The 16,258-nt window shown below is 41.5% G+C and overlaps 2 protein-coding genes across 10 annotated transcripts in view; one reads left to right on the top strand and one right to left on the bottom strand.

The window, feature by feature from the left end:
- Positions 1-13,899, top strand: part of LOC138743193 (fibroblast growth factor 1-like) — a 53,284-nt gene extending 39,385 nt beyond the window's left edge. For all 9 annotated transcript variants that reach the window (XM_069898145.1, XM_069898141.1, XM_069898140.1 and 6 more), the window contains 2 exons: positions 1,511-1,614; positions 12,687-13,899. In XM_069898145.1, the coding sequence (XP_069754246.1) occupies positions 1,511-1,614; positions 12,687-12,881 (299 nt within the window). In that variant the 3' untranslated portion in view covers positions 12,882-13,899. The remainder of the gene's footprint in view (positions 1-1,510; positions 1,615-12,686) is intronic.
- LOC138743195 (platelet-derived growth factor receptor-like protein) overlaps positions 1-16,258 on the bottom strand; it is a 114,848-nt gene that overhangs the window by 61,366 nt on the left and 37,224 nt on the right. The window lies entirely within an intron of this gene.

Below are 16,258 nucleotides of genomic sequence, written 5' to 3'. Positions count from 1 at the left end.
ACATTCTTGGAGGGATGTCTTCTAGCTCTATTGCCAATAACAGGGGTGAGTGGTCCGATAATAGTCTAGCTTTATATTCCGTTTTCCTAACTCTCCCTTGTATGTGGGCTGATAACAGGAATAGGTCTATCCTTGAGTATGTTTTATGTCTAGTCGAGTAGTATGAGTATTCCTTTTCTTTTGGGTTTTGTTTCCTCCATATGTCCACAAGTTTCATTTCTTGCATTGATTTAATTATAAATTTGGTTACTTTGTTCTTCCTGTTAATTTTTTTCCCCGTTTTATCCATATTTGGATCCAAATTCAGATTGAAATCCCCTCCTATTAGTATGTTCCCTTGCGTATTAGCTACCTTCAAAAAGATATCTTGCATAAACTTTTGATCTTCTTCGTTAGGTGAATATATATTAAGTAGATTCCAAAGCTCTGAATATATCTGACATTTTATCATAACATATCTCCCTGCTGGATCTATTATTTCCTCTTCTATTTTAAATGGCACATTTTTGCTAATTAATATAGCCACTCCTCTTGCTTTTGAATTATACGATGCTGCTGTTACATGTCCTACCCAATCTCTCTTTAATTTCTTGTGCTCCAATTCAGTTAAGTGTGTTTCTTGGACAAATGCTATATCTATTTTTTCCTTTTTCAGTAAATTTAGTAGTTTCTTCCTTTTAATTTGGTTATGTATTCCATTAATATTTAGAGTCATATAGTTCAGCGTAGCCATTTTATATTTTGTTTATCTTCTCTTTCCGTTTTTCCATCATTACCTTTCCTCCTTTTCCATTTCTGTTTTCTTATTTTCAACTCTTTACCAGACAACATTCCTACAACATCCAACATTTTCCTTATTCTCCTATTTCTATCACCCTTCAATGTATTTCTCATGCTAGTTTTCTTTCTAATTCCCTTAACTTTGTATCTTATCTTCCCTAAGTAATCTCTTCTGACTTTGTACCTCATTGCACAGAATTTTTCTTGCATCTTTTTTTCATTTTTCTTAAACGAGAAAGAAGGGAAACAGAATCGATGAAAACTGCGAACTAGACCCACGACCAGCCTGAAACAAGAAAGGGAAACTGCCACAAAAAAAAAACTGCTCTGATCTCCTAAAGCTGATGGACAAATCTTCATCACTTAATTCAGGTCAGCACTTCAGCCTTGAACCCTGAGCCTTGGCAATATATTTCACTACTAGCTAAGCCATTGGCCAACCTTCACCCCATTAGGTAACTGCAGCACAGAGCACAACAAACTATCAGTGAAACATGAAAGTCTGCAGATGCTCTGGTTGTAGTAAAAACACAGCAATGCTATAGGAACTCAGCCAGTCTCGCAGAGCCCATAGGAGGTAAAAGTGCCCATGGGAACCTCTCCCATGTGGGATTTTCTTTCATCCAACGTACTCCTGCGCTCTATGAATATACTTAAGAAAATCAGTGGCTCTCATGGCATCTTCATTTCATGTTGGGGTTAATATATTTTCACCTTCCTTCTTTTGCAGTTCAGCTTCGGCTCCAGGCTGTGAGTAGAGGAGTGATAACGATCCAAGGAATTGAAACTGGATACTACCTAGCAATGAATGAAAAAGGACAGCTTCATGGTTCGGTAAGCAGACTTTGGCATTTCGTTGGAATGCAGTCATTGTATGTACATTGCACTCTGCATCTATATTTAGAGATATCTGGAAAAAGCCATGGATTTTCAGTTGGGAGTTCCCCTCCCCTTTCAGTTATTCACATGTGGATGTCACTGGCAAGACAGGCATTTATAGACCATCCTACATTGCTATGGCTTTTTGTGCTCTTTTAGAAAATAATTAAGTACTAGCAATATTACTGTGGGTCTGGAGTCATCTATAGGCCAGGTTGGGTAAGAGCAGCAGATTTCCTTCCCATTTGTTTCACCACAATAACTAGTTTTGTGGGCCATACTACTGATAAAAAGTTTTCCATCCCAATTTGCTTAATTAATTGAACTTAAATTCCCATTTGACATGCGTGAATTCAGACTCTCAAGTCGGGATGAAAAGCATAAGCCTCAGATTGCTTAACTAGTCCGATTATATACATTTGCAGCACATTTGCTGTAAGGATGGTTCAATCAGATTTCATTGGAGCTTGCACATGGCAATTGAAGATGTATTTGAAAGGGGGCCAATTTAGAATGGCACATCTAATAGAATCAAGTGATCTATATGACCATATGAGCAGAAATAGGCTATTCAGCCCTTTGAGTCTGTCCTGCCATTTAATCATAAGCTGATCCATTTTCCCACTCCCTGGCCTTCTCCCCATAACCTTTAATGCCCTGGCTAATCAAGAACCTATCAATCTCTGTTTTAAATACATGCAATGACCTGTCCTCCACCACTATTTGTGGCAACAAATTCCACAGATTCCCCACCTCAGGCAGAAGGAGTTCCTCCGCACCTCTATTCTAAGTGGAAGCCCTTCAATCATGAAGTTGTGGCTTCTTGTCTTAGACTCACCCACCATAAGAAACATCCTTTCAACATCTACTCTGTCCATGCCTTTCAACATTCAAAATGTTTCAATGAGGTCTCCCCTCATTCTCCTGCATTTATCCTGACAACTGACAACGTGGAGTTTGCAGTTTCTCCCTCTTGTCTCTCCTGGTTGCTCCAATTTACCTCCATAATCCCAAAGATATGTTTATGAATAAATTAGCCACTAAGCTCCTAATGTATTGGTAGATGGTGGAATCTGGGAGTGTTGAGGGGTACATAAAGATAATTCAAAATGGGATTCATGCAGGATTGGCCCATGAGTCCGTGCCGCCCAATTAACCTACACCCCCAGTATGTTTCAAACAGTGGGAGGAAACTGAAACCCCCAGGGAACACCCACGCAGATACAGGGAGAACGTATAAACTCCTTCGAGACAGCGTGGGATTCAAACCCCAGACCCGATCGCTGGCACTGAGAATGTGTTGCACTAACCATTATGCCATCCGTGCCACCCTAAAGATGTAGAGAGATGGAAAAGAATAAGAGAAATTCCAAAGTTTAGGATGTAGTCATTAACGGCATAACAGTGGAGGAAAGTTGAAAACTATCAGAATAGAAATTCATCCTTCAATGTAAGCACATGACATGTGATATTTAATCATTGCTCTCCATTTCCAAACTTTAACTTTGTTGAAGTCCAAGGAATGAAATTACTACAGCAGAACTTCAATGCATTCATGTCAGCATTGGATTGATTGTAAGCAACCAAGAACGGACTTCTTGTAGTCTGTGCTTTATTCTTTGATTGCTCTTCCTGCACTTTGGAAACCAGTCTATCAACCTCCAGTATTTGTCGATTCATAGAACTGCTGTGGTCCATTTGGTAACAAAGCATAGGAAGCGTGCAAGACCCAAGAAAGAGGGAACTTTCAATGGCATCAAATCTCCCAAAACTGCAAAATAATGGTGGAGAAACCATCTACCTACCTGCCTATCTTTCCTATACACTGTGCACCCTTGGACATTCAACTCCCAATCTCATCCACCATTAAGCCATGACTCGGTGATGGCCATAATGCCATATCTTTCAATCTGTAGCTGTACAACAAGGTCAGCTAGTTTATTCCTAATGCTCCATACATTTAAGTACAGTGCCCTTAGACCAGTATCTGTTACTGATTTTCCTGTCTTTCTATTGTACGTCAAAATATCTTGTCTTTTCACCTGCCTGTCCCTTTTGTTTTCTTTGCAGCACATTATTTTTGACTTTTTTCTCTTTTCCGCTTTCTCAGCCCTAGCACCCTGGTTCCCTTCTATCCAAATCTCTGCACTCACATTCTGATTCCCACTCCCTCTCCCCCACCCCCACCCCATAAAACTAGTTTAAACCCTCCCCAACTGCTCTAGCAAATTTGCATAATAGGATATTGGTCCCCCTCCAGTTCAGGTGCAGCCCATCTTTTTTATAGAGGTCAAGCCTTCCCCGAAGAGATCCCATTGATCCACAAATCTGAACCTCTGCCTCCTGCACCTTCTCTTCAGCCACGCATTCATCTGCCATAACTTCTTGTTCCTACCCTCTCTGGTGCGTGGTAGCAATCCTGAGATTACCATACTTGAGGCCTGGCATTTTAACTTCTTTCCGAAGTCAAATCACGCTTTACATTTTCAGTCCATAGCCTTGTAGATTGTCATTTCAATTTCAAATCCAAATACTTTTTAGCAGTGATGAGGGATTGTACCCATGTTGCTCTTTCAACCAATGAGTTTCAAATCTCTACCAACATCTGGTATTGTCGTCCCTTAACCAATTACTTTGAACCTTTGGCCTTCATATTGACTTCTCAGCGAAGGGAAGTGGGCTATTCCTGTTCCCTCTGTCTAGGTCCTTTATAATCTAATACACCAGAAATAAATCTCCTGTTAGCTTCCGCTATTCTAAAGAAAGCAATCATTCTGTTTCCTTTATTTTCCACACAATTTTCTTAACCAATCTTTCCAGACCACGTCTCACATTTCAGAATCATTAATTTCAAGGGGATAGGTAGAAGAAAGGTCTCTCTCTCGGTCTCATAGTGGCACAATGGGTGGAATTTTCTGCCTCACTCTCTAAACTTGGATCTAAGATCAGAGTTCCTGATGAGGATACCTCAGGCAGTACTTCCAAGAGGATTACACTGAGCACTGAGGGCTCCTCAGGGCCGTGAGCTTAGTCCATTGGTGGCTCATGACTATGCAGCAAAACCCAGCTCGAACCACATCATCAAGTTCGTTGACAAATCAACCATGGTGGGCCTAATTAGCAAGAACGATGAGTCAGCATGCAGAGATTAGATGCATTGGCTAAAGGACTGGTGCAGAGCTAACAACCTACATCTGAAAATTAATAAAGCAAAAGAAATGGTTGTTGACTTCAGGAGGGCCCCGAGGGGAATCACTTTCCACTGGCCATTGACAGCTCCACCACTGAGGTCGTCAAAAGTGCCAAGTTCCTTGGAGTGAACTTTGTGGAGAATCTCACTGGTCCTTCAACACCAGCTCCTTGAAAGCCCAGCAGCATCTCTACTTCCTGCGAAGGCTGAGGAAAGTTCATCCACCCTCCATCCTCACTACATTGTACAGAGGATACATTGAGAGCATCCTGTGCAACTGCTTCACCGCCTGGTTTGGAAGCTGCACCCCCTCACACTGTAAGACCCTGAAGAGGATAGTGGAGTCAGTAGTGAAGATCATTGGGGTCTCTCTTCCTACCATGATGGACATCTACAACACACGATGGATGCGGAAGACAAACAACATTGTGAAAGACTTCACACCCTTTTGCTATCTGGAAGGAGATATTGTAGCATTCAGCCCTCTCGTCCAGACTATGCAACAATTTTTATCCCCAAGCCATCAGGCTCCTCATTTCCTAGAACATATGTGAGCTAGTATATTATGTATTTTTTTCATTGTTTTTTTAAATTGTATCATGACTTGTTAGTTAATTTCTATTTGTGTAAATCTGTTTCATGGTCCTGGAGAAATGCTATCTCGTCTTTACTGTGCTATTAGTGGTTATGGTGTGAATGATAAATAAAGGTAACTTGACTTGAGGGTAAAAAAAGTTACATTTCTTACTGGTGCAAGTATATAATCGGCATTGACAATTTAACTTACCTGTCCTGACCGCACTGGACATAATGTTATCTAGCAGTCTTGGCTTACTTTCACCTCTAATGCAGTACTGACAAGACATAGCACTGTCAGATCATTGATAGAAACGTGACATAACATGTCACAAGGTGCAATTTTGAGACAAATAGGGGATTATTCTCAGTTATCCTGGGCAATACTGATCACTCCACCAACATCACTTAAATGTGATTTGTCCGTTTCTTTCATTGCTGTTTCGGAGACGATGCAGTTTGCAAACAACCTACCATGCCTTTTGCACTAAAGCAGAGACCACATTTCAAATGGAACTGCCAAGCTACCTTTCCAACCTGAGATTGGGAAAGGCACTCGACAAATGTAAGTCTTCCTTTGTATTTTCTATTCCACCAAAGTGGAATTGCAACCATGTCCTGTGCTCGAAAGGGATTCTTTGATCACAAAGGGCTCGGCACAATAACGTGTTTATCCATAACAGCTTCCTTCCCCCACCCCTCCCTCCCTTGCTTTCCTTCCTTGCTATTCTTTCTCATGCTCTTTCCTGACAAACCATAAATCACATCCCGCAGCTTGAATCTCCTCGAAGAGTTAAGTATAGGGGAGGTAACATCTTAGTAAATTACTGTTATGAGGCAAAAAAAACACCGCTCACCTGCACCCACAGAGCTCAGGACAGCTGCTCTACCCTGAAGCAAAAACAAAACTAGAAAAGCAACGAAGGAAATTGGTAGACTTCAAATTCATACTCCCTGCTGTGGAATATCATATCATTGTTCTGTTTGACAGCAAGCTAACTTCATCACTTCCTGCAACAATATTTTTAAAAAGTTATAAGACTTTATTATTTGCAGTATGCTTCTTTATTTTTAAGTCATGACTTTGTCATTCATCTGCTCACCTAAATTTCTATCTTGATGGTGCAAACTTACCAAAACCCCAATATTCCTCGAGCATGGAGTCTCGGCCCATGTTATTGGCTGGGCCTCATTTCAGTCATTTATTCTATTGAGCAGTCTGGACCCACCCAATTCCACTGGCCAGGAAATTGGGCATCCACTGACCTGTGAAGACTGGTCTACAGGGAGTACAAAATGTACAACTGGGATGGGTAAGAGCTGGTATAATAGTCTCAAGATTTCATTAAGTGGCCTGGTTAAGGAACTGGAGTCACCAAGACCGTGCCAACCAATAAGCAATTGGCTCCACAAATCCAACACTAATCCTACTTTGTTCTTCCCATAGTTGCATCTTTTCCTCCTGAATCCTACCGCTCACCTTTACACTTTGAGTAACTCACAGGGACCAATTAACCACGATTTTGAGGCATGGGAGGAAACCGGAAACCCAGAAGAAATCCATACTGTCACAGGAAGAATATGCAAACCCCACACTACACCAACAGTCACTGTCACCATCATACTTCCATGGCATGGGGCAGCATGTTTAGCGTAGCGTTAATGCAACGTTATCATAGTGCCTGCAACCCACGTTTGAATCCAGTGCTGTCTGTAAGGAGTTTGTACGTTCTCCACATGACCACACATGGGTTTCCTCTGAGTGCTCCAGTTTCCTCCCACATTCCAAAGAGATACAGGGTTAGCTGGTTAATTGGTTACATGGGTATAATTGGGCAGAGCAGGCTCATGGGCCAGAGGGACCTGTTACCATTCTGTATCTCTAAATATAAATAAATATCATTACATAAAATGTGATATGTGTCGGATTAGTGTAGAAGAATGCCTGATGGTCAGTGTGAACCTTTTGAGCCAAAGGAGCATATTCCTGTGTTGTATGACTTGAAGAGTCAATAATTGTATGAGAAATCCTGCATTACCAGTTTTACGAGGAACACTAACGTTAATTATTGACTTAGCTACCACCCCAATCCCATCGGCTCCTGACCTTGTTGCATATCCTGACTTCTGGTCAACCATTGCCACCACGGTACCAGCACTGTGTGCACCAAAAGGGCCTGAGATGTCACAGCGAGCAGCAAGTCCAAGAGCCAAGACATATGTGGAGCAGTGGGTGAGAGCAAGAGCAAGGAGAGAGACTGAGGGATAGACAAGGAGAAGGCAAGAGAGATAGAGATTTAAAAAATAGAGGAAGAGAGAGAGAGTGAGGGCAGAATTTGGGATAAGGTTAAAGGCATGGTTATTGTAGCGGTTAGCACCATGCTATGATGGTGCCAGCAACCCAGGATGGAATCTGCCACTGACCGTGAGGAATTTGTCTTTTCTGCCTGTGTCTGAGGGGGTTTCCTGCAGGTGCTCCAGTTTCCTCCCACCCTTCAAAACGTACAGGGTTGGAGGTTAATTGGGTGTAATCTCATGGGCCAGAAGGGCCTGTTACTGTGCTGTCTGTCTCAATTTAAAATAAATTTTAAAATTCTGATCTAAATTTATGACGACAAAAAAAAATTGTCATTAACTGCAGACTTACTAAAGATGGAAGCTTAAAAAGACCTCCAATTACAATGTCATAAAATAGTATCAACATCTCTTACATTGTATCGTCATAATTTGGGTGTTGAGTGATTTTAAAAATTACAAACAATCATGTGATTATAATTGTTGTGAATTTATTGCAGTTGTCTTTCTTTGGCTTGGCTTCGCGGACGAAGATTTATGGAGGGGGTAAAAAGTCCACGTCAGCTGCAGGCTCGTTTGTGGCTGACAAGTCCGATGCGGGACAGGCAGACACGATTGCAGCGGTTGCAAGGGAAAATTGGTTGGTTGGGGTTGGGTGTTGGGTTTTTCCTCCTTTGCCTTTTGTCAGTGAGGTGGGCTCTGCGGTCTTCTTCAAAGGAGGTTGCTGCCCGTCAAACTGTGAGGCGCCAAGATGCACGGTTTGAGGCGTTATCAGCCCACTGGCGGTGGTCAATGTGGCAGGCACCAAGAGATTTCTTTAGGCAGTCCTTGTACCTTTTCTTTGGTGCACCTCTGTCACGGTGGCCAGTGGAGAGCTCGCCATATAACACGATCTTGGGAAGGCGATGGTCCTCCATTCTGGAGACGTGACCCATCCAGCGCAGCTGGATCTTCAGCAGCGTGGACTCGATGCTGTCGACCTCTGCCATCTCGAGTACTTCGACGTTAGGGGTGTAAGCGCTCCAATGGATGTTGAGGATGGAGCGGAGTCAACGCTGGTGGAAGCGTTCTAGGAGCCGTAGGTGGTGCCGGTAGAGGACCCATGATTCGGAGCCGAACAGGAGTGTGGGTATGACAACGGCTCTGTATACGCTTATCTTTGTGAGGTTTTTCAGTTGGTTGTTTTTCCAGACTCTTTTGTGTAGTCTTCCAAAGGCGCTATTTGCCTTGGCGAGTCTGTTGTCTATCTCATTGTCGATCCTTGCATCTGATGAAATGGTGCAGCCGAGATAGGTAAACTGGTTGACCGCTTTGAGTTTTGTGTGCCCGATGGAGATGTGGGGGGGCTGGTAGTCATGGTGGGGAGCTGGCTGATGGAGGACCTCAGTTTTCTTCAGGCTGACTTCCAGGCCAAACATTTTGGCAGTTTCCGCAAAGCAGGACGTCAAGCGCTGAAGAGCTGGCTCTGAATGGGCAACTAAAGCGGCATCATCTGCAAAGAGTAGTTCACGGACAAGTTTCTCTTGTGTCTTGGTGTGAGCTTGCAGGCGCCTCAGATTGAAGAGACTGCCATCCGTGCGGTACCGGATGTAAACAGCGTCTTCATTGTTGGGGTCTTTCATGGCTTGGTTCAGCATCATGCTGAAGAAGATTGAAAAGAGGGTTGGTGCGATTTATCATATGATAAATCAACAATAAAGTATAATCTCTGAATGATGAAAAAGAAAACGTTATGGGGTGGTAAAATAAATTTAAAAACTGACTGATGAGGTTGACATTCGATCGTTCAGTGCTGTGAAATCAAGCTGGAGTGTTTCAGGAATGCCTGTAGTTTCTAAACTACATTACGTTATGAAGACCAACTGCATTTTTTAAAACAAAACCATCCAATTTTTTCAGAGCTCTTCATAATGGCATGAAGCAACACACATTGCTGTTTTAATACAGAGCAATTTATGTCTTGGTTTCTCTTTGTTCAAAACCTACTTTCAGCATCAAGGCATGTCAGGACTAGTGAAATAGAATATTTTCCTATTTAACTATAAGAAATGCCAGAGATTATTTTTGTTGTTTGAAGATGATATGTTACAAAGGCAAGGCAGATGATTGAAACTAAGGTATGAGTTCTCTGCAAGGTGGAACAAACATGGAGAGGCAGACTGGGCCACTCTAGTTAGTGGAGTGCAGTTTTAAGGATTAGGACTGTGTCCCAACAATACATCTATAATCCTGTCTTCGTTAATAATTGCATTAAGCAATACTTATAAAATCACATTATCATTTGGCAAGATAGGTGGGATAACACTTGCCTTAATAATATGCATGAGATGAGATGAGAGCTTATTGTCTTATACATAAATACAATGTACAGATGCACTGAAATTCCTATTTTCTGCAGCTGTACAGATATATAAAATACACTAATAAACAGTAAATATAAATTCAATTGCATATGAGTGAGGGTAAAATGTGAATAAATATAAAAGGATAGATAAATATTGTTTCCATTGCTGTGAAAAAAAATGATGTTGCAATAGTGCAGACAGATCTTTGGTTGTCCTGAAGAAGGGTAAAACAGGGATGTTCAAGAGCCTGATAGCTGTTGGGGGGGAAAAAAGCTGGACCTTAGGCTTCTGTACCTCTTGCCTGAAGGTAGAAGCAGGAGGAGATGTGACAGGCTGAAGAATAATGGGCAATTCTCTCATTCTCACATCACACAATGTAATTTGTGCATTATGAAGATCAGCTTCAATCAGTGGATAACATTCTTATCTCAAAATTGTATCTCCAAAATGATATTTCATGGGGAAGTTATATATATGCAGGAGTCTTGACCATCACATGAGACTTTAAACCAAGGATCGGTTTGCCTTTTCATAGGGATAAAAAAAGACCTCTTGAGATTAGCCCAGGAATTTTCTCTGATGCCAAGGCCAATATTCTTATATTCTTCCTCAACTAGCATTTAATTTTAAGGTTCAGTGCGGTAACAGGCCATTCGGGTCCATGACCCCACACCATTCAAATACACTTATCTGACCAATTAATCTGCTAATCCCATACATCTTTGGAATATGGGAGGAAACCAGAGCAGCCAGAGGATGGAGAGAATGTACAAATTCCTACATTCAGTGCCAGATTCTTGACCACTGTAATAGCATTATACGCTAACCCTAAACAGGATCTCCAACACATTCACTCTTTATTGGGCCTTGCACTGTGCAAATTGCCTGTCAAAATAGTCTATGGGGAATGATCTTCAGAAGTAAATCGTTAGTTGTGAAATGCATTGGAAGGCAATGCATAAGGAGTCAAGTTGGTATTGCCAAACAGTGTGGTCCAAAGAGCATTCCCTCCTCCAAATATAAGGTCTTAATCTCACAAGTCATCAGTTCCTTTTCCTTCTACAGATGCTGCTCAACCCACTGTGTTCTTCCAAGTTTTATTTAGCTCCAATTTCCACCATCTACTGTTTTTTATGTCTTCCTCCTCTATCAATACACTTTCTACACTAAGTCCTTCATTTATTGCAGAGCTTTCTAATTCCTGGATAACTTAAAAAAAGACATTGTTCTTCTTGTTCTCCTTTTCTCTCCTCGAGGGTACAGAATCATACATTCAACAACTGCTGGTACCCTCCTGATGCTCTCCTTGCCAGGAATTGTTAAGTTTCTTTTACTGTGGGAGAGGACAATGAAGCTAGATTAACCCAAAACTTAACCCTAACCCTAACCCTCAGCTAATATTCAGACAAGCCCAGATTTGAACAGGATCATTGAGTGACATTCGATAGCATAAACCCAGTGTGTTTCTCTCAACCTCCTTAGCCAGGAAACAATCAGAGCACCTCCAATCACAGCTCGAGATTAGCTGACTCAGGTCAACAGTGCAACAGTGCCACAGTTCAAGGGACAGCTTATTGGCCCTTCCACAAGGTCAATCTGGAATGGGTTAGAAGTGTTGGACTTGTCAGCAGCACCCACATCTGAAGAAGAACAAAGGAATGATTGATAGAATATTACAGCACAGAAACTGGCCCTTCAGCCCTTCTAGTCTGTGGCAAACTATTATTTTGCCTCGTCCCACTGACCTACATCCAGGCAATACCCCCATACCCTTCCCATTATCCCCTCATACCCTTCCCATGAGAAAGGAATAATGATTAGCCTGAAAGGGCCAGTCTTGATGACTTGACTTGGCTCATATTTCCTTGGACATAAAAGATTACGGGATAACTCAGTAGAGATATTCGAGATGCTAGAAAGATTCATTGGTGGAGATAAGAGAGAATCCTTTTCCTTCAGTGCAGAGGAGCAATGTTTGTTAAATTAGCAGCAGGACACATCCAGAAGTGTTTTTTTTTTTTTTTTTTTTTTTTTTTTTTTTTTTTTTTTTTTTTTTTAATTTTTTATTTTTCACACCATAAATCACAATAGCCATGATATACACTTTTTCTTTTCCACACATTTACAGTGACTTTTTCTCCCTCCCCCTCCCTCCTCCCAAGCCACCCCCCCATCCCTCCCCCCTCTCATCCATTTTCAGAAGTGTTTCTTCACACAAAGGCTACTGGAGTTAGAACTCTCTCCCCAGGGTCAATGGAAATTTTGAAACTGAAATCGCAGGAGTTTTGTTTCATCAGGATTGAAAGAGAAATGATTTTAAACTGAAATGCAAATCAGCCATGATCTAATTGTAATGATGGAACAAGCTGACCTTTTTTCACTATATCATTGTGACTCACTTGGAGAACATTTTATTGACTCTAAAATGGAATAAAATACCCTGAAATTCTGAACAATACCATACTAAATGTGAATGCTTTGTGTTCTAATGGAGGCACAGAAGTTTGCTTTTTTCCAAATGTTCAAATTGGGATCTTCCTGACTTATGCCTTTATCTGTTAAACCACCAGACAGAGATCTTTCCTTTTCATTTATGTTTATTCCTTCTACTTTACACACAGCCATCTCCAACAGATGAATGTTTCTTCCTGGAAAACCTGGAGGAGAACGGTTATAATACATACAAGTCCAAGGAGTATGCGGAAAAGAACTGGTATGTTGCCATTCGAAAGAATGGAAATGCCAAGCCTGGACACAAAACCAATGCCGGACAGAAAGCAATCCTATTTCTTCCCATGCAAGTGTCAAGTGAATAAAAGTATGAACACGACACAGCACACCGAGCTTGTGAAATAGGACCTTGCATGGATTAACCAATCATTGGTCAACAGACCGTGATAGCGACTACCAATAAAAGTGCGACTTGCAAAATATTTTCTCCCCTTGGTTTCGCCCATGTTTAACCCTCCTGTCTTGACATGAATGATAGCCCCTGGAATCCATGGAGGTTGTAGGGTCTGCCTGCACCTTCTGATACCCCAGCGATGTGGCCATCCCAGATTGTGAGCCTTGGTAGTGATCAGCATTCTGGGCTCCCACCAATCATGGCCTATCCAGTCTGTGGTGAACAAAGACATTTTACCAAACCTCGATGGAGACTGGGAAGCTCAAGCCCTCACTGTTTTTCACTCTCTCTACCACATCATAGATCTCCCCAACCAAGCCTGATAGACCAGTGAATGATCCAGGAACCTCTAGAACTGTGCAGTATATTAACATATCAAGTGCATAGCTTCTCAACTCTAGAAGAAGGTACCGGGTGAGAATGAGTTGTGTGTTGCTCCCAGGGACCTATGTTGAAGGGCTGGGCTGCTCATTCTATAACTGACATCTAATAACAAATTATCTGTGTCCTCATCTGCAGTGAACTATTTGACCTCTCCTTTGCTTTGCCATCCCTGGCAGTAATAATCTGCAATTCCTGGTAACCATAATAATCCCTGGAATATTGTAGATCGGGAGAAAAAAAACAGGATGACTATAAACACAATTATCTGTATTTTAAATATTTATTGCACTGTTTCCAACTCCTCACTTGTAAAAGGCGTGTAATTTCACTTCAAGTGAGGATTCAGAAAAACAGATCCTCATATCTGAACTTTTGAATAATATGTATCAACTATTCTCAATCTATTTCAAAATTCACCTCCATTAAAGCAGCCAACCTGAAAGGTGGCAGAGTACTGCCACAAATTCACTTCACAATTCTCTCTGTATATCCTATGCATAAATGTATTCGTTATTGCTTGGTTATTAAAGAAACAGCCAAAATCATATGTGGTGTTTTCCTTTCTGTATTCCTGAAGCATGTTATAAAAAGAAATTAATAATAACAATGTCACCATTGTGAGTATATAATAGAGGTGCATTTTTAATGCAAATCAATTGATTAAAGTACTTAAAGACGTCCTCATATTCTTTTAAGTAGCTGAAAAGCCAAAAAGGTAATGAAATTGCATAAAATCTGTAAAAGGCAGGCAATACTCAACAGGTCAGGCAGCATCTGCAGAGATAGAAGCATTTAACATTTTAGGTTATGTGGTGGAGCACAGTAATGCAGGCAGGGACCTCACTGGACTGGTCAGGCTGGCCCACCTCCAACCTTGGTAACTCCTCCCCATAGTTTCCCAATAAAGGCTGATAGGCCTCATCTCCTCCCTCAGTCCTAGCCTTGAATCCAAGCCAGAAGCATGTAGTTGAGTGCTGGATGATTCAGGATATTAGAACCTTTAATCACTTGCTTTGTGGTTGTTGATTGCGCTACGGGTTAATAGTCCCATCTCAAATCTGAAAACCATTGTTCCTATTTTGATGAAATGGTAACTGATGTTGACTGATCTGCTGACAATTATTTGTTTATATTTGACATATAATCAATGTGCTCTGTACATTAGGCTCTGCAGTTTGGTGCACTGATGGTTACTTCAGCCACAGTGTCAAAAAGTTGATTCAGAGAATGAACCTGAGTATAATTCTTGCCCCTTTCTTTCCCTGGCATTTAATTCAGACACCTGTCTTTTTTCACTCATAAAGAAGGCCTCAGGCCAGAAACGTCAGTAATAGATCTTTCTCTCCTATGGACGCTGAGAAACCGGCTGAGTTCCTCCAGCATCTCTGCGTTTTGACAACATTTTTCTAACATTGCTGATATTCAATGAACTTTTAATTTCCCTACCTTCTCTCCTTAATTTACCTTCTCTCTTGTTTAAGATGCAATCCATCTCCTTTTAACACATTCAATTAATTTTTATCAACCTCTCATTTATTTCCCACATTTTCTGTTACTCTCTCTTTCCAGTCTCATTTTATTGAGATTTTTCTCCCTTCATCAGAGATAAAAAAAATGGGTTGTGCGATGGCCAACTGTTGGGACTGGAATTCAAAATTCCAGGCTGGCACTTTCAGTGCAGTATGAAGGGACCATTTGAATTGTTGACTTTCAGGATGTTGAGTTAAATTTCAATGGGGCAATTTAGCCAGAGACTGTAATGTTTTCTTCAATGCACAGGCCAAGACTGACAGTCCAACATCACTAAAACAGATTAAACCTATTCTCAGTTATAAGTGCTATACGTGGATTGCATTATTGTATATGTGCTGAATAGGAAATGTGAGCAGTGAGCTTGCTGATTATCCCCCTCCCTAGCCTAAAGTCAATCAGACAGCCTCAAATATCACACTGGCTGAAATCAGCCAACTCAGCCAGATTAATACTGGCATGTTTCTGGGCCCATTTGCACAATGCGTTAATCTAACACCCTTCCATCGCTGCAGAAGTAAAAGCGATCAGGTGATTTTACATTGAAATCAAGTAAAGAAAATGTCTTGAAAATCTACATTAATAAAATTTTGTTGTTATTATCAGAAGTTACACTGGGACCCAGTGACTGATGGAAAATCAAGTTCTCATAACCAACGCATCCCATGACGCTTGATGGTTTATTTTTATAAGCTGTCCGCCTCCGTGCATCTCCTTTATCCTCACTCAAATTGTTACGCCATCAAAATCAGTCACAGAGTCATTATTTTCCAATGACTTATTAATGCATGAAAGATCCACCTCATATGTGGGGAGTTATCTGCTAATTGTGCAATGTTAACTTTGAATAGTAATTTATCTCTCTTCAAAACTGGAGTGTAATTACTGATCACAGGAAATTGTCCCCTCTTCCTCATCGTTCATGTTTGGCACTTACATGGTGATCATTGTAGCTGGAGCTATCCTACATTTCTTAGCTCCCAGTTTCAAACAGGTCAAGATAATACTCCCACATTACACGTCTTCACACCAAAGTCACAGTTTCTCGGAGGCTGCTATCTCCAATGGCACGTAGAAAGGAATAAGTGAAAAGGGATTGCTTGACAATGAAATGCTCTGCACTGGGTAGGTCACGTCTCCAGAATGGAGGACCATCGCCTTCCCAAGATCGTGTTATATGGCGAGCTCTCCACTGGCCACCGTGACAGAGGTGCACCAAAGAAGAGGTACAAGGACTGCCTAAAGAAATCTCTTGGTGTCTGCCACATTGACCACTGCCAGTGGGCTGATATCGCCTCAAACCGTGCATCTTGGCGCCTCACAGTTCGGCGGGCAGCAACCTCCTTTGAAGAAGACCACAGAGCCCACCTCACT

The sequence above is a fragment of the Narcine bancroftii genome, chromosome 9 (assembly GCF_036971445.1).
Source record: "Narcine bancroftii isolate sNarBan1 chromosome 9, sNarBan1.hap1, whole genome shotgun sequence".
NCBI classification, from domain to species: domain Eukaryota; kingdom Metazoa; phylum Chordata; class Chondrichthyes; order Torpediniformes; family Narcinidae; genus Narcine; species Narcine bancroftii.
The sequence above is the reverse complement of the archived record's forward strand: the minus strand, read 5'-3'. Positions and strand labels throughout refer to the sequence as shown.